This window comes from Garra rufa, chromosome 12 (assembly GCF_049309525.1).
Source record: "Garra rufa chromosome 12, GarRuf1.0, whole genome shotgun sequence".
NCBI lineage: Eukaryota > Metazoa > Chordata > Actinopteri > Cypriniformes > Cyprinidae > Garra > Garra rufa.
In genome coordinates, this window is record NC_133372.1 from 37,670,416 (window position 1) to 37,697,203 (window position 26,788).

At 34.3% G+C, this 26,788-nt stretch overlaps 1 protein-coding gene across 2 annotated transcripts in view; it reads right to left on the reverse strand.

The window, feature by feature from the left end:
* Nucleotides 1-26,788, reverse strand: part of grm4 (glutamate receptor, metabotropic 4) — a 204,362-nt gene that overhangs the window by 21,832 nt on the left and 155,742 nt on the right. For both annotated transcript variants that reach the window (XM_073851720.1, XM_073851719.1), the window contains exons 7-9: nucleotides 21,669-21,869; nucleotides 13,560-13,696; nucleotides 11,061-11,996 (exon numbers count right to left, since the gene is read on the reverse strand). In XM_073851720.1, coding sequence (XP_073707821.1) covers nucleotides 11,061-11,996; nucleotides 13,560-13,696; nucleotides 21,669-21,869 — 1,274 coding nt within the window. The remainder of the gene's footprint in view (nucleotides 1-11,060; nucleotides 11,997-13,559; nucleotides 13,697-21,668; nucleotides 21,870-26,788) is intronic.

A 26,788-nucleotide genomic window follows, 5' to 3' on the forward strand; every position in this document is an offset into this window, starting at 1 on the left:
ATTTATTTAAAATAGAAATCTTTCCAACAATATACACTACTGTTCAAAAGTTTGGGGTCAGTACATTTTTATTCTTTCTTTTTTTTGAAAGAAATTATTACTTTTATTCAGCAAGGACACATCCTTGCTGAATAAAAGTAATAATTTCTTAAATTGATCAAAAGTGATAGCGAAGACTTATATTGTTAGAAAAAATATATATTTTGAATAAATGCTATTCTTTTAAACTTTTTAACTTTTAAGATTTCTGAAAAAAGTAACACAGGTTCCAAAAATATATATTTATTTATGTTATTATAAATATGTATTATTTTAATAATAAATCAGCATATTAAAATGATTTCTGAAGGATCATGTGACACTGAAGACAGGAGTAATGGCTGATAAAAAAAATCAGCTTTGCATCATAAGGAAAAAAATATTTAATGTATATTAAAATAAAATAAAATAAAACATTTTTTTATATTGTAATAGCACTTTGCAGTATTATTGTTTTTTTTCTGTATTTTTTTTAAGTCTTAGTGGTCCCAAACTTTTGAACTGCAGTGTAAATATTTGAATATATATTATAATTAATTTAATATATACATATTTATATTTAAATATAATTTATTTAAATATTTAAGTAATATTTAAATACTATAAATAATACTCATTTGTTTAATTTTAATATTAACAAATTAAATAAAAACACAAATAAAAATAAAATAAAAATAAAGTCTTACAGTATTCCTCACTGAAATATTGCTTTCAAACTGAGTGGGTAATAACAACAACAACAACAATAATAATAATACTAATAATAATAATGAAAAGAAATAGATTGCATGTGTTTTTGTCAAAAATGCAATTTAATTAATATTAATGATATAATAGAAAGTGGTGGATTTATATGGCAGCAACTAAAACTAGTAAAATATTTTTGAAAATTGTGTTAATTGAAATAAAACTAGTACATACAAAATATTATTAATATTAGAAACTTAAATTAGAATGCTGCCTTGGCAACTAAATGAAATGAATGTTTAATTTGGAGTACCAAAATTGCTAAAACAATTCTAAAAATAAAAAAATACTAAAAAAACAATAATTCTAATTCAAAACATTAATAAATAATACTAAAATAACACTGCATAGCTGTGTACATTTGGATGATGTTATATTTTGCCCCAAAACTGATTCCACAAATATCACACCCCAGTTTACAACCACGTATGATAAACTGACTTTGTTAACATTTATACCTTGCCAAGACACTTTAACCACAAAGTGCATTTGACTATTCATGCGTACGTTGTATTACCACAAGGCATGAGAGCCTGATTACAGAGCATGCACGTACGTAGGCATGGAAAGCAGCCACCTGTCAGTCAGACAAGACTTGTTGCATTAATTTTCATGTTTTAAAATCAAACAGAATTGCATTTGACTTGGGCTAGAGAGCAATTACATAGCAATCACCCAGAATACCCTAATAACCACATAGCAACCATCCAGAACACCTTAACAATAGTAAAGCAACCCTCTGGCAACCAGCCACAACACCCTACTACTGTCCTGGAGAGTTTAAGCACCTCTCAAATTGACTTCAGTAAAATACAGTTCTTTCAAAGCATAGTTGAGAGAGGACAAGAAATGATGGGATCAAGATATGTCGCTTGCCACGGCTCAATATGTCGGAGGTCTAACCACAAGGCCGTGGCTCAGAGAAAAGCTATTGTTAAATACGGTCCCTGGTCACTTAAATAAAGTCAGCAGAGTCGCACTTCCAAATGTAACCAGAAAATCTTTTGCAAGGGTCCAACAATCACCTGAAAGGAAAGCGAGTGGACCATACAGTGATTAAACCAGCCTGAAATGATTAGCTTTAGTCTATACGTCGAAAACTCTCACTAATCTTGCTGAACCTGAAGTTGCAATTACAGTCACAAATGAGGATTTAATGACGCACACGACACACGATTCATAGCGGTATCTCATCAATGCCTCTGCCTCGGGCTGTGTATGTGCAGACAGCACACCTGCAATCTAATGAGGCTTGTGAGAAATACTGAGATGGGAACTAGACAGTGAATCAGGGTTAGTCCTCTGAGACTGTCTCAACACATACAAAGTGTTCCACTTTTTTGCCCTCGAATTGAAACTACAAGTTAAAAAAAAGACCGCTGCTATTGCACTCTCTCACATATAAATGGATGACTTGATAAAACGTACATCGGAACGCCATCAACTTTAATAATACAACAATTGATTCTGCCAGTTCTTCACCTGCTGCTGCCAAATTATCTCCTGGGATAAAGAACAAAAAATGAACTGCCATTTTTTAAAAAGGAAGTAGGTCTTAAGTCAACATCAGAGGCGTTTTAAGAAAGAAGTAGGGCTCATGTTAATAGCGGTGCTGAGGAAAACACCATTCAAAGGGATGTGAATGTTGTCATTCAGATGAACTATGCATTATGCACATTTAAAATCCTTTAATATTCTGCACACCAAAAATGTCATACTGTTAGATTACATGCTGCTCCAGTTAAAAAAAAAAAAAACCCTGAAACAATAGATTTCATTTTTGCAGTGTCTCATTCAATCAAAGCGAGGCTTGATGGAGTGAAAATCCACATGAAAATTTAGGACTGTGCTAAAAGTTTGCATGGATCCAGGTCATCCCTGAAAGTTGTAATGAATTAATTTCATATTCTATTGTGAAAGGAATAGTTCACACACACAATATTAGCTTTACATCACTTGCTCACCAATGGATCCTCTGCAGTGAATGGGTGCCATCAGAAGGAGAGTCCAAACAGCTGATAAAAACATCACAGTAATCCACAAGTAATTCATACAGCTCTAATCCATCAAATAATGTCTTGTAAAGTCAAAAGCTGCATGTTTGTAATGAACAAATTCATAATTAAGACTTCAAAACATTGCTATCTCTATAATATTGCTTTTTTCCAGTAGTCTCACCTGAATCAGTACAGCACAGATCAAGCACAGTTTAAAACAGTTCTAAGCAAATATGTTGGTGGATTTTGATGTGAGACTGGAGGAATTTTTCATTGGAGGAAGCATTATTATGGATTATGGACTTGTACTTTGGCCCGAAACGATGGTTTAAATCATCCTAATGATGATTTATTACAAACACTTTACGATTTTCACGTAAAATTACTAAAATTTAATTTAACCATTCAAACCGAAAAAAAAATTGTAATGACAGAATTTTCAGGATGCACTAGGTTTCCATTTTTTCCCCACAAAGTGTACACTTTTTTGTAGAGGTGGGCCGTTATCGGCGTTAACGTGCTGCGTTAACGTGAGACTCTTATCGGGCGATAAAAAAAATATCGCCGTTAATCTATTCTCAAAGTTGGGTTGGGAGCTGGGTCTAAACTATGTAAGCTGTGATGACCTTCACCTTGATAGTTTAGCGCGGATGTCTACCTAGCCGAATTGAGTGTATGATGATCCGTGATCCGTACGGACCAAACCGGTTCGGCACGCATGTGATTCGCGGATTAACTGTTAAATTTAACCATCATAGAGTAAAAGTTTATAATTTGCACGTTTTGTCTTGCCAATTTACCAATTCAAACAATTTAAAAAGGGAACACGCACGCCGACGCACACACCTGAAGAGAGCACGCGCACAGAGAGAGAGAGAGAGAGAGAGAGAGAGAGACAGAGAGAGAAAGAGAGAGGCGCGATTCACACAGATTGATTCCTCTTTAACTTCTTTTTGAACGGAAACACACATACAAAGTCATATCTTAATACCCGTTTTGGTGTTCTGGTAAACACAGTCGGTTATGTCTTCAGTGAACCGAAACAGCTGAGAAAGAGATTCGTGCCAGTAGTCGGTAAGTGCATTATGCCTTAAAGAGACAGCATCCTATAAATACCTGCAGTGAGAAGCACTAGTTATTTACAATTAATTATTAAATTTCCGCACCTGAATTCTAGGGTTATTGATTTTATTAGTAACTTTATGTTGTATTCATTTACACTTGTTATTTGTGTAATTGTTCTTGTTTTGTTACTGACTTTATTAGTTCAGCTAGTAGTGTTTGCTGTGGATTAGAAGTAGCCTACTTAAAGTAAGCATTCAGTAATTAGTAAAAAACAAACTTTTTTGTTTTGTTTGTTTTTTGCTGATCCGAAAAATGATCCGATCCGTGACTCCAAATCCATGATGTGATCCGAATCGTGAGTTTTGTGATCCGTTGCACTACTAATATCCATGCCCTTGCGCATCTGTGTATTAATCTGCAACGCGCACGTAGCGCAGCCTTTTACTCAGAAGTAGGCTACATGCAGTGTGGGAATAGTTGGTTACACAAGTTTGTATAGTTAATTGTGTTGTAAATGCAATTGTCAAGCAGTTTGTGATGCATTTTGGAAACAGGAGATGAGCCCCTGGTCTAATACGCCACCTGGCTTAAGAAACCCGTTCTCAAAGACTTACTTTTAGTCATTATTTGGGTAGCACACATATTCTGAATGCCTTCAGCAGAATTCAAATTAGCCATTTTAATCTAGATTAATCTAGATTAATTCCAAAATTAATCTAGATTAATCTAGATTAAAAAAAATTAATCTATGCCCACCTCTACTTTTTTGCCAGCACTTAAAATATTCAGTATTTTGGCGAGAAGTGATGGTTTAAATCATCTTAAAGGTGCCATAGAATGGAAAACTGTGTTTACCTTGGCATAGTAAATAATAACAGTTCAGTACATGGACATGACATGCCATGAGTCTCAAACAACATCGTTTCCTCCTTCTTATATAAATCTAGTGTTTGCAAAAGACCACCGAAAAATAGGTCAATTCCAACATAACACCGACTGTTACGCAATAGTCCCGGGATCGTTAATAGTTACGCCCCCAACATTTGCATCGCCCAATCTTCTGTAACGTCAGTACATCAGTAAAACAAGGCAAGCCACTGAAGGGACACGGTTAGCTTAATGCTAGTGCTAGCCTGTTACATTGCAGTACAAAAGATTTCACTTACCACATAAACAGAGAGACGACTGCGCTGATGATGGTGAATGATGGAGAAATAACTGCGCTGATGATGGCGAATGATTTACAGATCCCAAGTATCACTGACAAGCAGCTCAACTTTATAACTTTACACAGAGCACACGCGATCACAGTAATGAGACTAAAATGACGGCAATTCAAAACAAACCACATATTAAAAGCGGCTAGAGCTCCTAATTAAATATATATTTTTATCAATGTGCCAGCAATAGAGATGAGCAGCTCTGTGAAACAGCCAATCAGAGCAGAGCTCATTAATATTCATGAAGCTTCCAAATAAGGCAATAACAGAGCATTTCATTCTAGGGACAAATCCTAGGGTTGTAAATGGACCTGTAAAACCATTTCTGGAGATTTTTTGCCCGTTCCTATGCCATATAGATTTGTATGTATTTGATTTGTACTTTAATGATAGATTTGTTTATTACAAATGTGCAGATTTTCACCTAAAAAGATGTTAATTGATGGACTGGAGTGGTACGAATTACTTGTGGATTATTGTGATGTTTTTATCAGCTGTTTGGACTCTCATTCTGACAGCACCCATTCACAATGCTAAATTTCTGAAGAATGAAGAATGAAGAAACAAACTCATCTACATGTTGAATGGCCTGAGAGTCCATTTTCAACCAATTTTCATTTTTAGGTGAACTATTTCTTTAATAGATTGTCTTCTATCCCATGTTAATGCACAGACACTATACTGTAATTAATCTGCAAGTATTTTAATCCGAGTAATATAACTATTTCCCATGGAGTCTAAACACTTTGGCTAGGTGATGCTTTTAAAATATTGCTCTGCTTGTTTGAGCTGGCCAGTCTATGAACTTCTCTCTCAACCAGTGACATGATTTTGGGAGCAGGAGTATCTGTTTGGCTGAGCAATGCTTGAAAAGCCTGTAGGAAATAGATTTACTTAAGTTTATAAGTAGAAGCTTTGGCCAAAACCACTATATAAAGTAAGTGTTTAAGTAATACTAAAATAAATGCATTTTCCTTTATATTATTTCATAGCAGAGTATACCAGACCTACACTGTAAATACATGTAATAAATTCTATTTGTGCAATTTTTTAAAAATATTTCAGGAAAAATGTGCTCATGCATCTGTCTTCACAAGGTGCTCATTTAGGTGACAGCAAATGAATGGCAGACTGAAGGAGTTCAATAACGGGAATGTCAAAGAAACTGACATTTAACAGAGGTCAGGGCCCCCCGCTGCTACACCTGTCACGTCGTTGACACACACCTGCATGTAAATAAGAGATGTTGACCTCGCTCAGAAAGAGACAGTGATTACTCTGTCAGCAACACAAAGGAGGAAAGCCCCTGCAAGTGAACCCTAACGACATGATGGCACTGTAATGATAGCTTACAGTTTTGGAGGGCGGAGATGCATACAAATAGCAGTCCATGTAAGGCAAAACGCTTGACTTAAGATATTATCAAGCTTTCTCAAAACCAACATGAAAGAGGTTGTGATAACATCCAGCATCAGAAAGAAGGGTTTGTAAGTTTTGCTTACAACGTTTCATTGCACAATATGATTTGTAATATCAATTTGTCTAGGGAAATGAAGCATATTCACGTAATCTATCACATTTAAATCAATGTTAAGATTTGAATGTGAAGAACTAATGTTTAATGTCCCAGACAAATAAATAAATGCAAAAACATCATAACCAAATTATATCTTGATAAGCTGTGCCAACAACCTGCCATTTATACAGAAGAGGGTTTGAAATATGTTATGGTGATATTCTATAATAAATATAATAAATCAGATTTCATATCAGGACCCTATATGCAAAAAAATCAATACACACAATTAATTAAATGTGAAATTTTAAAGGAGAAAGCACATGCTTTTTTGACTACAAAAAATATTTAACCATTAAAACAAAAAATTAGAAATGACAGAATTTTCAGAATGTGCTAGGTTTTCTTTTTTTTCCACAGAGTGTACACTTTTTGCCAGCACTTAAAATATTAAGGATAGAAAAGCTGCTTAATTGCATTCATTTGCTTTATCTATAATCCACACTTTCATTTTTAAGATGCAGAAAATGACCATGCTTCTCTTTTTAACTGAACAGTTTTATTTTAGACAGAGAGGTTTTTATCAATAGTCAAAATTTGGGCATGCATTCAAGCTTACCCATGCAACAAAGCAATCACAAATCCATCTGGATCTGTCTAAAATCCAGGAAGGAAGCATACTAAAGCCTTCAGACCACAATGAGGCCTACCTGCCAGACTAGCTCATTTAAAAAATCTTTTGGTTAAACCACAATAAGATGACCCTCCGATTAATCATTTGACAGGCTGATCAAATTCAGCAGGGACCAGACCAGCTGCCCACATTCAAATGCTCCAGAAAGCCTCCAAAGACATTCATTATTCACTTTGACATAAGATGACAAACAACTGATGGAGCCGGCATGCTGATGAGACGTCTGGCAGAAATCGTGTGACAAGTGCACAGGCAGAGAGATAAGGTAAATCACAGGCCAGGAGGAAGTGAGGCATTTAATTGCTCTAAAAAGACATGTCATCTCTGACTCGCCAGGCTTTATTGTGCTTGCCAGCCTGGATGATTGTGAGGTGCTCTTGTTTTGATATGTTAATTCCCCTCTGAAAACACTGTTTGTTGCGCACACAGTGGTGGGATTTTGTCATAGGATGCATGCTTTATTTTCTGCGCAAAACTAATTGCTAAAACTGTTTCCTCAGTCCTGTGATGTACAGAACAAAATTAACATCAAGCCTGATTTCACAATGAGAGGTTTGGTAGGATTTGAGGCTGTCACGATTCCTCGACTCAATTTAAATCTTCGATATTGAACTTACAAAAGCTACAATTCAATTACGTAAATATATCCAATGCGGGTTTAATATATGCGCTTTAAAGGAGAAGTAGTAGTTCACTTCCAGAACAAAAATGTACAAATAATTTACTCACCCCCTTGTCATGCAAGATGTTCATGACTTTCTTCCTTCAGTCGTAAAGAAATTATGTTTTTGAGGAAAACATTTCAGAATTTCTCTCCATATAGTGGACTTCTATGGTGCCTGTGAATTTGAACTTCCAAATTGCATTTCAAATGCAGCTTTAAAGGGCTCTAAACAATCCCAGCCAAGTTAGAAGGGTCTTATCTAGCAAAGAGATCGGTTATTTTCTAAAAAAAAAAAAAAAAAATTATTTATTTATTATTTATATATATATATATATATATATATATATATATAAATAATTTATATACTCTTTAACCTCAAATGCTCTCTTGCTCTCTTAAACTCCCAACTTCAAAATCACCCTACATCGCTGTTTTACCTTTTCTTTGACCTTCTTTGCCCATTCACTTTGTAAACACTGGGTCGGTACTTCTGCAGTGATGTAGGGCCATTTTGAAGTTGGAGAAGAAAATGAGATAGGAGTTTTTCAACATACACTAAGTACATGCAGAGCTAGACAGGACGAGCATATGAGGTTAAAAAGTACATAAATTGTAAAAAATTTTTAGAAAATAACTGATTGTTTCGCTAGATTTAGAGCCTATTGAAGCTGCATTTTGGAAGTTCAAACTTGCTGGGACCATAGAAGTCCATTATATTGAGAGAAATCCTGAAATGCTTTCCTTAAATAACATAATTTCTTTATGACTGAAGAAAGAAAGACATGAACATATTGGATGACAAGGGGGAGTAAATTAACTGTAAATTATGAGTAAATTTTCTGTACATTTTTGTTCTGGAAGTGAACATCTCCTTTAATTATTTACATGCGTATAGGTTACGTATGTGCATGTCAGAGTGGCTCTGTTCACAGTAAATGCTGCTCCACACAAACAGTTTTCATTTACATAAGTGGAGTGTCTTAAACTACATCTCTGCATATTGCTGTGAGTTTAGATTTATTGTAATGTTCATCTGGGAACGCAACATGCACAATTTCATCAGATTTGTAAAGTAAATCAGTTATAAAACTACACAAAAACAAAAGAATACATCAATATCTTTCTAAACATGCTAACCGTTCATCGCTTTTTCAGAATAAAAGCTCAAAACCCTCATTCTATTCAAGAAATTGCAGTGGCTGCATAAAGAAATGTCATAAAGAAATGGTCCAATATTAAAGATTGACTGGACATTTGAATTAAATGTTGTTTAGTTAATATTAAACAAGGATTAGATCACAGTAAAGTGTAAAAACAATCAACAGCCATGCATTATGTACATTAGCTCTATTGTTTATAATACATAATGCATTTGACCAGTTTTGTTCAATAAAACCATATGATTACATGCTTTTGATACTTTATTTTAACTAATTATTATTGCCTCATTGCTATTATATATGCATTTTAAGTCATTTTAAAGGTTATTGGTCACTATTATTCCCTAACACTATTTATTACCACAAAAAATAAATTATAATTATCTGATTACTCGATTAATAGAATAAATGGTCAATTAATCAGTTACGAAAATAATTGTTAGCCCTAGATTTGAGGGTATAATATTGTCAAAATGACCAATATTTTACAAGACTGATAATTTTATTTTGAAATCAGCAATTACTTTACTGTCATACTGTGTTGCATTTAAACAGTATCACATAAAAGAATGTAACCCTTTAATTTAATCATGTTGCAGTGCATGCTGAGAAACTAAATGGTCTGTAGTAGAATATTTGCTCAAGTAAAAACTAAAATGTAAACCATACATTACGATTACAAATGTACAAAAACATTCAAATAATTTCGATAGCACACTGAATTTATATCAATGAAGTTCTCAGATTCAAGAAAGCCATTTATTCAAGTGCTCAACGGAACCTGACACATTTTTAATTTCATAACTTCATTCCTTCATGCTTTTTTACTCATCATATAACTATCCAATCTATCAAAAGACTAAATGCATTCCAAGATACAATTGAGACAGACCGCAGTCTGATCACTCAAATGATCACTACTAATTGCTAGACTGTGTTCACAGAAAATTTCACAGAAAAATTACTGTAAAAATTACTGTGAAAGTACATCAGCTAGTTGCCAGGACTACTGTAAATTCACACTCAAACCTCTGACACTGCAGATAAAAAAGGCAGATGCCTGGGAAATGGTGGGAAAAAGAGAAGCGAGGAAAGAGCGTGTGATACAGGGTTACAGTCGTTATGATTTTCTCTGATCAGCAGAAGTATAGTTATTTGTTTCTTTGGTATTGGTGTAGGCAGTCCAAAGCAACATGCAATTACCTAAGTCAGTTCATACAATCTTATATCTGAATGAGTCATTCAAACAGCGGTTAAAAAGGCACAGTGGGAAACGGAGTTTAAAGCAGTAATGGCTCCCTACCAACAAGTATAACAATACTCAAATTGCTGAAATTGCTTGTTCAAGGCTTTGCTAAGGGAGACACTAATTAAATAAAACTCAAATTGAAAAACGGAGAAAGCCCTTATCTTAAGCTTCAGAAACAGAAGGTCCCAGGTTTTCTAATTGAAATGAGTAATGCACCCAATGCAAGGGTAGTTGCATATATAATTCAGCCTCAAAACCAGCCTTTTTGTTCGGTATTCTAAGTCAGTTGGTGCTTGTCAATTGATTACATCATCTACAAAAAGCTGACGCTCAATCTCCTTACTATTTTCAAAGTCTCTTTCATCTTGGAGAGCACAGTGCTGGATGGGCAAAAGAGAGTGCCTTTGTTTTCGCAGCCGCACATGTCCTTTTCAATATTCGAAGGAAACCATGTGAGTTCTTCGCTGTAACATAGCAAACCTCATGATTCTCACTTTCTCTTTGAAATAAACTGTCTGTTTTACCGCTCTGCTTGATGTGAAGCCCAAATGAACATAGTCAATTTGTTCCCGCTGGTCTGTTTTTTGCTGAAAATGGACCGCGCTGAATGGCATGTTTTGTCGGAAGCTGGGGCGGTAAATGCTGTCATTACTTTAAAACGTTTGATTCACAAGGTCTTGAGGAATTGCGCACACTCATCTGCTCTTACCTTTTCCGTTGACTGCGATGTCCCGAAGAAAATGGGGATGAAAGCAAGCCAGATGATGCAGGTGGTGTACATGGTGAAGCCGATGGGCTTGGCCTCGTTGAAGGTCTCGGGAACCCCTCGCGTCTTGATGGCGTACACCGTGCACGTCACCATCAGCAGCATGCTGTATCCCAGGAGGCAGATGAGCGACAAGTCTGAAATGTCGCACTTTAGGACTCCGCGCGCCATCTCGGGGTCGACCGTGCGCTGGTCCTCATAGTCAATGAGAGCTTGGGAAGGGTCCACGGCGAACCAGATGCACACCCCTAGGAGCTGAACGGAAATCAAGCTGAAGGTGATTACCAACTGCGAAGCCGGACTGATAAAGCGTGGCGCGCTCACTGTCATTTTCCCCTGCTCGAAAATCCGATAAATCCGATTGGTTTTGGTGAGCAGCGCCGCATAGCTGATGCTCATTCCGAGCCCCAGGAAAATTCGCCTCAGCGAACAGATCCCTACATCTGGGGTTGAGATCATCAGGAAGGTGGTGGCATAACACAAAAAGATTCCTGTAAGCAGGACGTAGCTGAGCTCACGCCCGGATGCCTTAACGATTGGCGTGTCATTGTAGCGAATGAAGGTGACCACCACAAAAAGCGTGGCTATGATGCCGAGAATAGCGATCAGGACCGGTATGACTGCCCAAGGTGAGCTCCACTCCAGCTTCACAATAGGGATGGGCTGGCAGCCTGTGTGATTCTTGTTAGGTCTTAAATCAAAGCGGCACATCTTGCAGGTGTAGAGGTCGTGCTGATACTGGTACCCATCGCAGCGCTCACAGTGCCAGCAGCAGGAAATGCCCTTAACGATCTTCTTGCGCCATCCGGGTTTGCAGGGCTGACTGCAGATGGAAGTCGGCACCTGCTTCCCTCCACCTGGCCACTGCATCGCCCGCATCTGAAGCGAAAAAAAAAAAAACCAAGCAGTATTTACCATTTATCTTGGCTAAAGACAAACAATGTTTAACATCTCAAATGAGTGTTTTCACTTCCTCATCTAATGACTCCATTCAATTAATTCTTGTTGATCTCAAAAGAGCAATTTTAAGCAGTTTTCCTCAAGGCTACACTTCAATCTTTCTTCGTAAGCGATGTGTACGTCAAGTTCACCAAAAAGTTAACTCTCACATTGCTCCAAATCCATATGCTGCTTGTTTTCCTGCGGAACACTAAAGAAGACTTTTTTTTGAGAAATTATTGTGCAGCTTCTTGTCATAAAAGACAAAACAAGTGATTAGAAGCTGCAAAGCTCCAAAAGAACATTTGACTTGTGCTCTAAAAGCCATATGTTTGAGGAAAAGATAAAAAACAAAAATAAGTCTTTGTTATAGGGTACGACGGGGCTAAAGGCACCCTGAGGTAAAAGGCACCTTTGATATTATTTTCCTCTAACCCACTAGATGGCAGATAACGTGCCGTAGCACTTTCCAAAACATCCACTTTTCAAGATACATGTGCAATTTTGTCTGATCCTAGACGCGATTGCGGGCAGCAGCACAAAGTCGATTTTGTGCTTACTTGTAATGTTGTAGATTTAAGTAGCAAACGAGAATCACTTAAATTCTTGAATATATCTTGAGACAAAGGTCTTTTTAATGATTTTCAGCTTTGTTGGGTCTCCATCTTAAAGATAATCACCATGTTTACAATGAAACCATCATATTTGAAAACATGCTATCAATCATATCATATAATAAAATATCATTCGTTGTTTCTACTGTAAATCTATATTAAATTACTAAGAGATCTCCTTCAATGCTTTCAGAATCTTTACATTTTAAAATGATTTTGTTTCTGTATTTTAAAGTGTACATTTTATTTTAACATTTTAATGACAGTATATTTATTGAACAAAAATTAATTAATCAAAATAAGCAGAAAATAGTACAAACTTTGCTAAAGTTGTTGTTTTGAACAAGTATTAACTCTTTAAAAAAAAAACATTATTTGTATCAATACTGTGTGCCTTTTACCCCATGCTGGTGAGCCTTTTACCCCATGTGTGGGGTATAAGGCCCCCCTTGTCCCCTCATACATTTATATGATTTTTAAACAAAATAAACGACTTGTATGATTTATTTTTACACAAAATCTGTTGCTCCATAAATGTTCAATACAAATATATTTTTCCGCAATCATACACTTTAGGTACAGTGAAAAGCAAATTTGTTTGTACCCTACTAATAATACTAACATCAATTATGGTAAAGTGTTACTGGTTCTCACTTGTGTACATGTGACATGCCATTTTTAAATTATGGACAAAACTTTCTAAATATTATGACAATTTTATAAAGCAATTCAGAAGACTTTTTGGAGCTTGAAAACTTTAATCACTGTTGTAGCATGGTGGTTAAAAGATAAACATTCTTTACAAAATTTGTGGTGGACAAAAATAATACCAAAATACAGGTTTGGAATGGCATGTGGGTGAATAAACAAGATTTTTTTTGATACTCACATTTAGGTAAAGTTGTTCAGTCCAGTGGCCGATGGTCTTGTATTCAGCCGTTTTGTTCTTTATCTGGTACTGGTAGATATCATAACGGCCTGGGGCGTCTCCATTCTCATTGAACTGCACTGGACTGCCGGCTATGCCTGAAGATGTGAGCAGAGAAATCTGATTAAAGACATGCAAAAAGTGTTCCAACACCATATAGCTTCACAGTAATGAGCAACCGCTCATGTACAGACATATCCAGGTCAGCATCCAAAATCTGTGAACGAAATTCACCTGAGATTGATGGTGAGCTGGAAACTGCAATATGTTAAGCTGGACTAAAAGTGCTAGCAGTCAATTTAACAGAACTTTTGCTAAATATATTGCTTTAGAGTTTATTTAATGCTATATCTACGGTACAGTGAATAGCAATGATATTTTCACTTATTTGTAATAAGCATTGTATCCAAAGGAGGAAAAGAATCGCATTTAAACCTGGAATGGAATAAAACCCTGCATTACCACTGCTTAGTATAAAATGCATGGGCATTTTCATTTAGCTCTGTATAAACAAGTCGAAATTCCCTTTGCAGATATCTAACCTCAAGTACATTGAGTGCAATTTCTATTTTGCGAGAGCAATAGCTTATGGAAGGAGGCAGGAGAGGTGGACAGGATAACAATGGTGCTGCATCCCATGATGCATTTTAGATTAGGTGCCTTATTCTGTGGAAAACCCTGCTGTCTCAAGCTTTAAAGTTTTGGTTAAGCTATCTGTATTCCAAGCACCTGACCGTGTCCAACTTAATTCCCTGGACCCTGTGCAGCTGAGTCTACCGAACAATAGCACAAGAAATTGTGTTTTCACTACTTGTGTTTGGGTTATAACTATTCTGAGGCACAATCCACATAAAATTCTCACTGAAATCTACGGGTGATTATCAGCAATGGTGGATTTCTGTTGATGAATATCCATTCTTCTTTGTGCAGGCTTGGAAGCTGCGAGAGGCTTATTTCAAACTCTGATGAGTCAACCGCTCTGGATTAGGGAATTAAGATTTTTTACAGCCATGCTTGGTGGTGGTGCAGCTCACCATATAATGCAGACAGATGTAAAGGATTATGAGAATTTCATAAGGACAAAATATTCATCAAAACAAGAGAGTGCACATGAAGTGATTGAGAATCCCAAAGTAAGCACTCAGTTACTGACTCACTCAGGCATACGACCTTACCATATTGATTTATTATCTGCGATGCTCAAACTTGAGCCTAAATACTAAATGTCAGTGCATAACTTGTCCCACTCATTTGTGCTACGGACATGAGTTATGGCTCAAATCTTCTGGGTTGCTGAGAAGAGGTGTGCTGTTATGTTTCCAGTCATACAATTTAAGCACTAAAACATTCACAAGGCTTTAGCAACACAACTTTCTAGCAATGTGGTGGTGACTTTAAAAAGCATTTAGTTACTAAACATGATATAGACAGAGCCAAACTCACTGAAACCAGTGTTATAACTATTGTTTATTATTCAGTATAGGGTTCTGACTCTACCAGGAAGATACCACTAAACAGTGAACTGTCCCCAGACATATATCCTTATTAGAGCCGTGAGTGTACTCCACAGCATCAAAGGGTTGAGAGTTTTCTTCTGAGGCTCATTTGATGAGACATTGTGCAGCACTTCAAACAATGGGATCAGGGAGAAACACAGGTAGACTTCCACCTCCAGAGACAGAGCTTACCACTCAGCCAAGAGATCCTTCTCCAACCATAATATTCAGCAGAGAAGACATACGGCCACTGCCTGCATCACAATGAGTCTGTCCTAAAAACTACTGAAAATCATTGGATAGAATAATACGATAGAAAAACGATAGACTGATAAACAGAAGGATAGATAGAATAATAGATAGACAGCTAGATATAACAACAAACAGGACGACATATAGAATAATAGCGATAGAACAATGGATGGATGGATGGATGGATGGATGGATGGATGGATGGATGGATGGACGGACAGACAGACAGACAGACAGACAGACAGACAGACAGACAGACAGATAGATGATAGATAGATAGATAGATAGATAGATAGATAGATAGATAGATAGATAGATAGATAGATAGATAGATAGATAGATAGATAGATAGATAGATAGATTGATTGATACGTAGAGTAAAAGAATGATAGAACAATACAGCGACAGAACGATAGATAGAACAATAGATGGATAGATGGATGGATAGACAGATAGATAGATAGATAGATAGATAGATAGATAGATAGATAGATAGATAGATAGATAGATAGATAGATAGATAGATAGATAGATAGATAGAACAATAAAACGATAGATGGAAAGAACAATACACTCTTAAAACAGATGTGTTAAAAACAACACAACCTGTGTTATATCTTAACACACTTGTGCGTTAAATTAAGGACAACACATTTTGTGTTAATTTTAACTCAACCAATGTGATATTCGTCTTAACACAGGTTGATATTTTGAAAATATTTAACACACTAATGTGTCAAATCACAATTTATGACACATTAATGTGTTAAATATGTTAAAACAACACAACCTGTGTTATATTTAACACATCTGTGTGTCTAGTTAAGGACAACACATGTTGTGTTAATTAAATTTTAACACACCAGTGTGTTATTCTTCTTAACACAAGGCAGTGTGTTAAAATGTTTAACACACTAATGTGTTAAATTCACACAGTCTGCATAGATGTGCTTTTCTTAAGCAGTTAAAATGAACGCAATACAAAAAGAAATCTATTAACACTGATCAAAGTGTGTTTGGTCCCACAATACAGAGTGTTAAATGAACACTGAAGCGGAGTTGAACTGATAATGTTAACAAGCAGAATGAAAGAGAAACAGAAACTCCACAAACAGCATCACGAGCTTCACACATTACTGACCAGTTTGTCTAAAAAGTTATTATTTAGAACAGAGGTTTAGATGTTGATTTTTTCTTTTGAACTTACCGTTAATGTGATCATCAGTGTTTGCTTTAGTTGTGCTCTTGATCCTTTACATTCTAACATTAGTTTTCTCTCTGGCTGCTTTAAAACTGTGTTTGCAAACATTTTTGCAAACAGAAAAGTCCAGGAGAATACATGATCAGGTGGTTCTGACTGGTTGTTTATGATAGTGTATCTGTGGTTGTTTTATGTTAATATGAACAATGATATTGGTTTTGATGAAAGTTATATATTAACTAAATAATTTGACTGATTTTAAAAACACTTTGCACTCCAATCTATTTGAAAATTTGTAATATCGATGCAAACAATCATCAATAATCAGCATATGAATCTCAAGCTTCATGCTGCAGTGCATTCTGGGAGCACCAATCAAAACCCATCCATGGATCCCAGAATGAATTGCTTTATATTTATCGTCACCATCATTGAGATTAATATGCTGACTGTTCAACTCTGCCATTCAGAAAAGAAAAAAAAAAAAAAAAACTGTATAATTTGTCCTTAAACTTTAAAAAATTCAATCTACAGAAATAATAGTCTCCTATATTCATCAGTGTGCAATCTAAAAATCACTACATGACAATTAATTTCAGCATCAATATGCCAGCATCTTTCTAACCATGTTTTTGCTTAAATCTAAACAACTACAGTGTGTTCTGTGAACAGAATTACAGCAGCACAAGAAAAAACACTATTGCAGATTTGAGGGTCGAGACCCAACAAAAGCAAACACTGACCACAGTGATGGTGATGTTTTAAGAAATGAAGCCAATGTCTAAACCTCTTTTTGTCTCTTTCTTTCTCTGTGGAGTGGATCCACATCATCCACCAATGAAAACATCTTATGCAGTGACATAGGCAGCAATGTGATTGGATGATATTTAACATATTTTGAGTTAAACACATTGTGTTGTTTCTCTCTCTCTCTCTCTTTACACATGATCAACTTAAAATGACACAAAATGTGTTAAAATGGCAATAACACAAAAAATGTGTTAATAATTAACACATCCTTTTTAAGAGTGTAGAACAATAAAATTACAGAACAACAGACAGACAGACAGACAGACAGACAGACAGACAGACAGACAGACAGACAGACAGATAGATAGAACGATACGTAGAGTAAAAGAATGATAGAACGATACAGCGACAGAACGATAGATAGAATGATAGATAGAATGATAGAACGGTAGATAGATGGATAGACAGACAGACAGACATTAGATATAGATAGATAGATAGATAGATAGATAGATAGATAGATAGATAGATAGATAGATAGATAGATAGATAGATAGATAGATAGATAGATAGATAGATAGATAGATAGATAGATAGATAGATAGATAGATAGATAGATAGATAGAATTGGAAAGATAGAACAATATAACAATAGTTAGAGTAAAAGAACAATAGAACAATAAAATGACAGAACAACAGATAGATGACAGACAGATAGAACAAAAGATAGATAGATAGATAGATAGATAGATAGATAGATAGATAGATAGATAGATAGATAGATAGATAGATAGATAGATAGATAGATAGAAAGATAGATAGACAGATAGACAGATAGAAAAAGAGAGAACAATAGAATGATAGGTAAAATGATAGAACGATAGAACAACAGAACGATAGAATGACAGATAAATAGATCAGGACTATAAGACCCAGTTTAATTTTAAATTATGTTGTTAAAAAGAAAATGTGGAGGAAACCTGCAATTTGAGCTTTGGAAGCAAAGCCAGCAGTTTAAAGGCCTCACACTCAATAAACTTACAAAGAAGAAACCACTTTGGGCAAGAGTGATGGCTACACGGACAGAAAAGTGATGGGCCGCCTCGTTCAATCTCAGGCTATTGAAGTCCCTAACTAACCTCACTCAGAAGTCACATGGAAAGGGGAGACCAGGCTAATATGTGGAAAAGTAGCACTGAAAACAGTCAGTGCGAAGTTGCGAGACAGTTTTGAAACAGCTTTGGCTACATACAGCAGGTCTCAAATCTTGCAGAACCGTCTCTCTCATCAGGCACGTAGTTATATAGCAGTAAATCACTGCCAGACAGTGGATCTCAGCTCATCTGCTGCGAACGTCTGCCATGGCCACTTCTGAACTGGCAGGAGAAGTGTTGCAAACTGACTGCATTCTGAACACAATTGTAATTATCAACATATCTGTTCATTAACAGGAATAATATGACACTGAGTAATATAAAAGCTGTTGTTTTGCTGTAAACAGGGTTATAGGTGTAAGATTAAACTCACTAATCCAATGCATAATGATGAAAGAGTATAAGACTTGCATGTAAAAAGTGCTGTAGAGTGTCTTTCAACTCAAGAATAACATTAGCATAATTAATGCTTGAGTAAAAAAAGAATTGAACTCCACTTGTTTAAACACGTACCATAGGGTCCAAACAATAACAATCTGAGAAGTTTGTTGTAGGAGTAGCTGTAGGATTTTTAATAATGTAAACACAGAATTAACAAGAAATATAATCTAATATGAAATACTGGAGAACTTGATTAGGCTGTGAGCAGGATCATAAACTTGTGGAGTCCATGCAGCTCAAATTATGCTGTTATTAAAGCAAAAGAGTGAAAAAAACTATTCTGAAATGCATGTCTCACTTAAGCTTTCAACTACAACTGTTATGTTGATAATTTAATTTGTTATAAAAAAATTGCAAAAATGCAAAGTAAAAGATTTTAATAGGTGCTGCTTGGCCCCACTGTATACTGTAGAAATTTAACTCATTTATTGCTGCAAACACATTTATCTAATTGTATTTAAAAACAGGTAAACATATTTAGAGTTCTGAATAACTTGTTTTGTTAAGATTTTAAAATGTGTAAATGTGTTTACATAATTAAATATATAAAATGTCGTCTGTACGGACATTCAAAAGATTTTTTTGTCTTTAAAAAGAGCAGCATAAATTATACTTGTAAACTTTCTATTCATCAAACAATCCTTCAGTTTGGAGTAATGATGCTGAAAATTCAGATTTGCCATCACAGAAATAAACACAATTTTAAATATATTAAAATAAAAAAGTTAATTGAAATTGCAATAATATTTAACAATATGTTTGCCCTTAATTTATTATCAAATAAATGCAGCCGTAGTAAACATGAGACTTCTTTCAAAAACTAGTGTATACATGTTTAAAATATAATCATAAACATTAACATCCATAATGTATATTTTTAATATATTGTCAGAGTTTATTCACTCGCTGTGGGAAACAGTGGTCTCTTTACAAGGTACTATGCTGCTATAAGAAGCATTTTAAGCATTTTAATGTTTTAAAAAAAATTTTTTATGTTTTTAAGTAACATTGTGAAATATTTGTACTATTTAAAATAACTGCTTTCTATTTAAATATATTTTAAAATGCAATTTGTTCCTGTGATCAAAGCAAAATTTTCAGCATCATTACTCCAGTCTTCAGTGTTACATGATCCATCAGAAATCATTCTAATATGCTAATTTGCTGTTCAAGAAACATTTATTGTTATTTTTTTTTAATAATATTTAAAACAGTTGACTCATTTTTTTCAGGATTCTTTGATGAATAGAAAGATCCAAAGATCAGCATTTATCTGAAATAAAAAAAACATCTTTAATATTATACACTATACCATCCAAAAGCTTGGAATCAGCAAAAAATAAAAAAAGAGAGAGAGAGAGAAAGAAATTAATACTTTTATTTAGGAAGAATGATTTAAATTGAGAAATTGATCAAAAGTGTTGTTAAAGACATGTATAATGTTACAAAAGACTTTCTATTCATCAAAGCAACTAATACATGTTTTTTGAGCAGCAAATCAGAATATTAGAACGGTTTCTGAAGGATCTTGTGAGTGGAGAAATGATGCTAAAAATTCAGTTTTGAAATCACAGGAATAAATTACATTTTAAAATATATTTAAATAGAAGAGTTATTTTAAATAGTAAAAAATATTTTTAAATGTTACTGTTTTTGGTGTACTTTGCATCAAATAAATGCAGGCTTGGTGAGAAACTTTAAAAAAACATTAACTAACAACTTTTGCTAGTAGTGTATTTCCCTGAACATTTGTTGAATTGCCACTCATGATAATACATACATATTACTTATATATACATGGACAGAATAAACTCCAATAGGATACCAGAGCTATACTGAACATTACCAAGCCATGAATAAATGTGAACAGCACATAATTGCCGGTACCGATTACCGGCTCAGTTCGATCACTGAGTATAATTCACCAGTTCTTAACTGGTTCCCGAAGGACTCCACAATCAAGTGTTTACATTCAGAACTAGCATTCAGCTATCACAGTAATTGTCAGGCACTTCATTAATTCAATTAGATCTGCACATTTTCTCCCAGAAAAAAATGTCATGGCCTATTCCAAAGCAGACGCTATTGACACAGTAAAGCTCAGTAGAGAATCATTCAGTCAAATGCACTAATGATCGAAGGGCAATTGTCAGGGAACCATGTGACAGATCGATTTGCATAACAGTTGACCCAGTTGGGAGGGAAAAAAAGTTTGTGACCCTGAAAGTCATATTCTATTAGCCGGTTACACTTCAGAACAGTAGGCCACATCATCATGGTCCTCAGAGTAAGTGTGAATACTCAGTAAATTAATTAGTCAAACTGCCATTGATAGTCCAGGAAGAACATGTCCAAAGGGTGTTGTGAGCCCACTGCAAACTGCTTTAATTAACACATACATGGCTCAGGAGGAACTCTGGCTTGGGTACACTAAGCACATATCAAAATACTTTTCTGGGGAGCAGTCTGTCGCTCCTCAGGGCTTCTGTTGTTTCTCACAACTCTAATCCATTCCAGCAGCTAATCTTTGTAAAACCATTTGTTGACAATTTACGACCAGGGTGGGGCTTTTGTAAAAGGATTTTGGACAACTTTCAAAAACCTATCCTGCGAGAGAGGTTTTAAAATTGTTATGCCGCAATAAAGAAACTTAAATTTACCGTCAGAGGGCTAATTATGCCAAAATCCCCTTTCTTAAGCACCCATAAACAGATGTTTGCTCTGTGCTAGAAGGTCTGTCACAGAGGAGTGGTAATGCAGAAGGTAAACCGCTTACCTGCTATCTTGACATTGCGGATGTACTTTAGCAGGAGGGTTCCATCAATCGGGTCCATTTTGGAACAGAGTCCCACCTTGCCAGGGCACAGGTCTTTGTGCATGTTGTGGAGGGCGTGCGCCATCGCGTACACCGCATCAATCACGAACATCACCTTTCCCTCTTGCTCGTAGGACGAGTCTTTTCCGATCCTCTCTTGATCTGACAGACGAAAGAAAAAGTTTGCATCAGCATCGACTGAAGTGTCATTAGATTTTGACTGAGTTGTCACACTTACACCAAGAGAGCATTGGAAGCGGCTTATGTTGCGCAGCTTGACGCTCTCTACACCCAATGCGCCAAAGTTCCTCGTCACCTCAAAGTCTGCACTCATAATGAACCAACACTTTGGATTTGATAATATAACAAAAGAAATAAAACACATAAAATAATCAAATGTTTTCAAATGTTCTTTACTTGGGGCTTTTAAAATAAAATAAATTAATAAAATAAAATAAAATAAAATAAAATAAAATAGTGGTTTCGTTCTGATTTTTTTTTCATATACTACAAATAAAATGTAAAGCAAATTAAAGGAAGTGGCTGGAGTCACTTTTGGAGTGCAACACATTAAAAATAGAAATGGGGCATTCATCAACTGAAGGCCTCATCAGGTTTGTGCAGTCTAGAAAGGCCTACTGATTAGAATAACAGTGGTCTACTTTTGCTGTGTTGCAACATAAACATCTTAGAGGGAATTATTAATTTTAGACAAGTGGAACACCAAACTAGTTACATTTCCCAGGTTTTTCCTTTACCAAAAATACAATACTATTAGTTGTAATCTGATGCAACCAAATCATTTAAACTGTTCCTGCTCCAGTGTGCATTTTACTTCTGAGTCAAACATGAATGTGTCTCATTTTATAAAATATTTGGAATTTACTTAGAATAAAATTAGGCAAAACTGTTTTTTAAGGGCCAGAGGAACCTACTTGTCATTTGCCAACTAAGAACACAATTCAAAATATAATAATTTAGAGCGTGTTGGTTATTTAACAAGCGTTGTGCACAGCAGTGTTACAGTTTTATCAAGGGTGATGCACTTTGTACAATAATTTAATCAATTAAAATTTTATACACCAATGTAATCAGCTTACCAGCAACAACAACACATGTTGTTCAGAATGCATTAAGGAAATGCTTTGCTTCAGTTGCATGAAAGTAGAGGAAAGTAGACTTTAAGGATGTTCCTTCAAAAATAAATCACATGGCTAAGAACAAAAAGCCTTAGTCCAGAAAAAAACAGCTTCCTGAACAATGACTAATCCTGGCTTTTATACACACAGGATGTAATTTTCATTAAAAAGCAGGCCATATGTTTTTTCTTTTTTTAAAGTGTTCTAATATTGTGTTGGACAAAACAGGTTTCATTTTCTCAGAATATACATTTATACAGAGTCTCTTGTCAAGGAAACGGTTTGTTCGAACAAGCTTTAAGCATAATGTCTGTAAACCCCTCCCTTCCATAAGCCTACTCTGCTCTAATTGGTCAGCTGGTCAAGCCTGTTGTGATTGGCACAGAGAGGAGTACTTGAGCAAGCTGGTGAGTGCTACCATCTGTGTTACCAAGTCTGCGATTGTTTTTGACATCGCGGGTTGAAACTACCCCAATAACGTCATATTTATAAATGCCTGTGTGCTATGGAAACTCATTTGAGATACTATTAAAAAAGTGTAAAGAAGCATCCTGCGTTTTTGTCATAAATGTTTCAGAATTAGGCCTGAAACATTGTTTTGCCAACTATGATATAATATAAAAATTTCTATTCAGGCACAGCTTTGGTCATGAATAGTAATTATGGTATGTGAGTCACTAAAAGGCATGTTATTTATGTAATATATATTCTAATGAAGTAGCAATTCATACATCAAGTAAAAAAAAAAAAAAAAGAAGAAGTGGATAAACAATAAAATGTTTCCCAATTAATTTATTTTTACATAAATATTAATATAGTAATTTAATGAATTATTATGCATACTTATATATAAATGTATCCAAAAACATATTTGATTGGCATCCCTAAAAAAAAAAAAAAAAAAAAAAAAAAAAACATAAAATACATAAAAAAATAAAAAATTAAATTAAATTAAATTAAATGAAGAGTAACTAGTTGGCTTCTTTCTTACAGATTTTACAGTTGTATTGTTATGGGTAAAAGGCTGTATTTTAAATAATTGCTACAGGGCTTGTTAGATGTTACACTCTAAAAAGACTATTTAAACAGAAAGGGGAAAAAACTAATCAAATAAATAATCATAAAGTAATTTAATTGATTATTATGCATACTTAAAAACTTAAATGTATACTTTTAAAGAATTGATTAGCATCCCTATTGATTGGTATCCCTTAAAAAAATAAAATAAAATAAAATAAAATAAAATAAGCTGTCCTTGCATAATGAAAGCAAAGATGGCGAAATAAATATGTCAAAATTATATGAATATTAGGAAATAAAATAAAATAAAATAAAATAAAATAAAATAAAATAAAATAAAATAAAATAAAATAAAATAAAATAAAATAAAATTAAATTAAATTAAATTAAATTAAATTAAATTAAATTTTGGTTAAAAGGCTCTATTTTAAATAATTGCTACAGGGCAATTACATGTGACACTCTAAAAAAGTATATGTATACTTACTATTGATTGGCATTCCTAAAAATATACTAAATGAAATAAAATAAAATAAAATAAATGCGTGCTTTTTCATTTTAATAAAATTAAAACATTTAAAAATAAAAATAAAAAAATAATAAAAAAATTACAAAATAAATTAAATTAAATTAAATTAAATTAAAAAATACTACTGCGCTACTAGTTTTCCAAGTTTGATTCCTGTCTCTCCCAACTTTGCTTCCTCTCAGCTCTTCACTGTCCTATCATAATAAAGGCAAAAAGGCCTAAATAAATAATATTAAAAAGTTAAATGAAATGAAATCTAATGATTTTACAGTTGTACTGTTATGGCTAAAAGGTTGTATTTTAAATAATTGCCAGAGGGCTTGTTATATGTGACACTCTACAAAGACTGTGTTTAAATAGAAAGGAGAGAAAAAAACAATCAAATATCTACAATATGCCACGAGTTGTCATCTCACATGTTCAGTTATCCAAGTCCCCTATCTTGCTCTTCATGCCACGGATAAATGAAAGAGGTCTGGTAACACACGAGGGTGGAATAATAGACAGGGAGACAGCAAGCAAGATTAATTATCTCTCAGCGCTCATATAATCATGCCAGACAGCTGTATATTCATTAGAGCTGGAGTTGCTCAGCTTGGTTTTTTTTGTAAGGTCTTAATTGCAAAGGAGCTGTTTCAATTATGACCCTGCCAGAACAAACCGGGAAGATAGCTGTCAGATGTCAGGTTGGCAGATTGCAGGGTACACTCTTCAGAATAAAGCCTGTGCCATTGTCATTTTGGGTTACTGCCAGCATTTACAGTACATTTACAGTATTTCAAACAACTGCAAAAAACCAAAGAGCAATCATTACTCTTTACAATAGGATGCCTTTAAGGTTTAGTATTGTACCATTCCGTGATATTTCAAAAGGCTGGTTTTCTATTTTGCTCAATACTCTATTCTGGTTTTCCCAAGACAAACCCATCCATACTCATACATTTGCAAACCTTTTCTTATCTAAACAAAGCCAGCACATTTTTTTTCCTCAAAGCTGCTGTTAGTAAAGAAATGTCAGTCCTATTCTTCTAGGGTTTCTAATCACCAGCACTTCAGCTTTGCCTTAAACAGAAAGGCAATTTAACATCCTCGACAGTCCCTTTGCATCTTGAAAACCCTAAATTAAAGAGGCAGGTTATGCTTGTGTAATTGTTCACCACAAGCATAACTATTGGTAGTGGTGAGGAGGGGAACTGTACGAGTTCCGCCATGGGTCTGCCTGCAAGAAAAAATCCATTGTGAATCTCAGGCGCTGGGGGAGGTTGGTCAGCCCACACGCTTCTTAATGCTCTGCATACACAAACACACACAAACGCATTAGCACTCTCACTGGTAGATGAACACACACATGCATGCTGTTTGTCTCTATGTGCACACAAAAGCTTTGAGATGCAGCACGGTTACAAGCACAAACTCTTTATCAAATAGTGCGAGCGCTTCCACATATGCTATGGTTCAGCTAGTTTACATTATGTGTAACACAAAGTAAAAACACTGAAACCTCAAAATTATATTAATAATTGGCAGAACAGGAATCATATATACAATACTGATCTTTATTTGGGGCATCTTCTGATCAAATATTGATATATCTGATTAATTCAATTCAATTCAATTAGATTAAATTCAATTATTCTGCAAACTAAAAAATAACTGATTGGCAAAGAAAAGCAAAACCAGACAATATTAATATTAAACAATATTAATATTAAAATATATTAAAATATTAATATTTTCTCACCAAATATTGATCAGATCATTCTATTGAATGATTTTACTTTATTTTAATACCTATTTTACTTATAATCTTTTTTTAATCTTATTATTTTATCTTCATATGGGGCATTTTCTGACCAAATATTGATATATCTGATTGATTCAATTAGATTAAATTCAATTAAATTATTCTGCGTATTTAAAAAAAAAATTATTAGGAAAACAAAATAAACAAAACCAGAATAAAAATAATTTATTGGGAAATACATAAAATAAAATAAAAACTAAACTAAACTAAACTAAACAACTAAACTAAACTAAACTAAACTAAACTAAACTAAACTAAACTAAGCTAAACTAAACTAAACTAAACTAAACTAAAATAAAATATATTTTGAGTGTAACTTTATTTAGATGATATATCTTAATAATTTAATTAGATTAAATTAAATTATTCTGCATACTTTAAATAAAAAGTATATATTTTGATTTTAACTTATATGCATTTTCTCACCAAATATTGACGTATCTGATAATTCTATTCAATTTTGCATACATAAAACAAATAAATATACTCAAATAATTATATTTATTTATATATATATAAATAAATAAATAAATAAATAAATAAATAAATATATATATATATATATATATATATATATATATATATATAT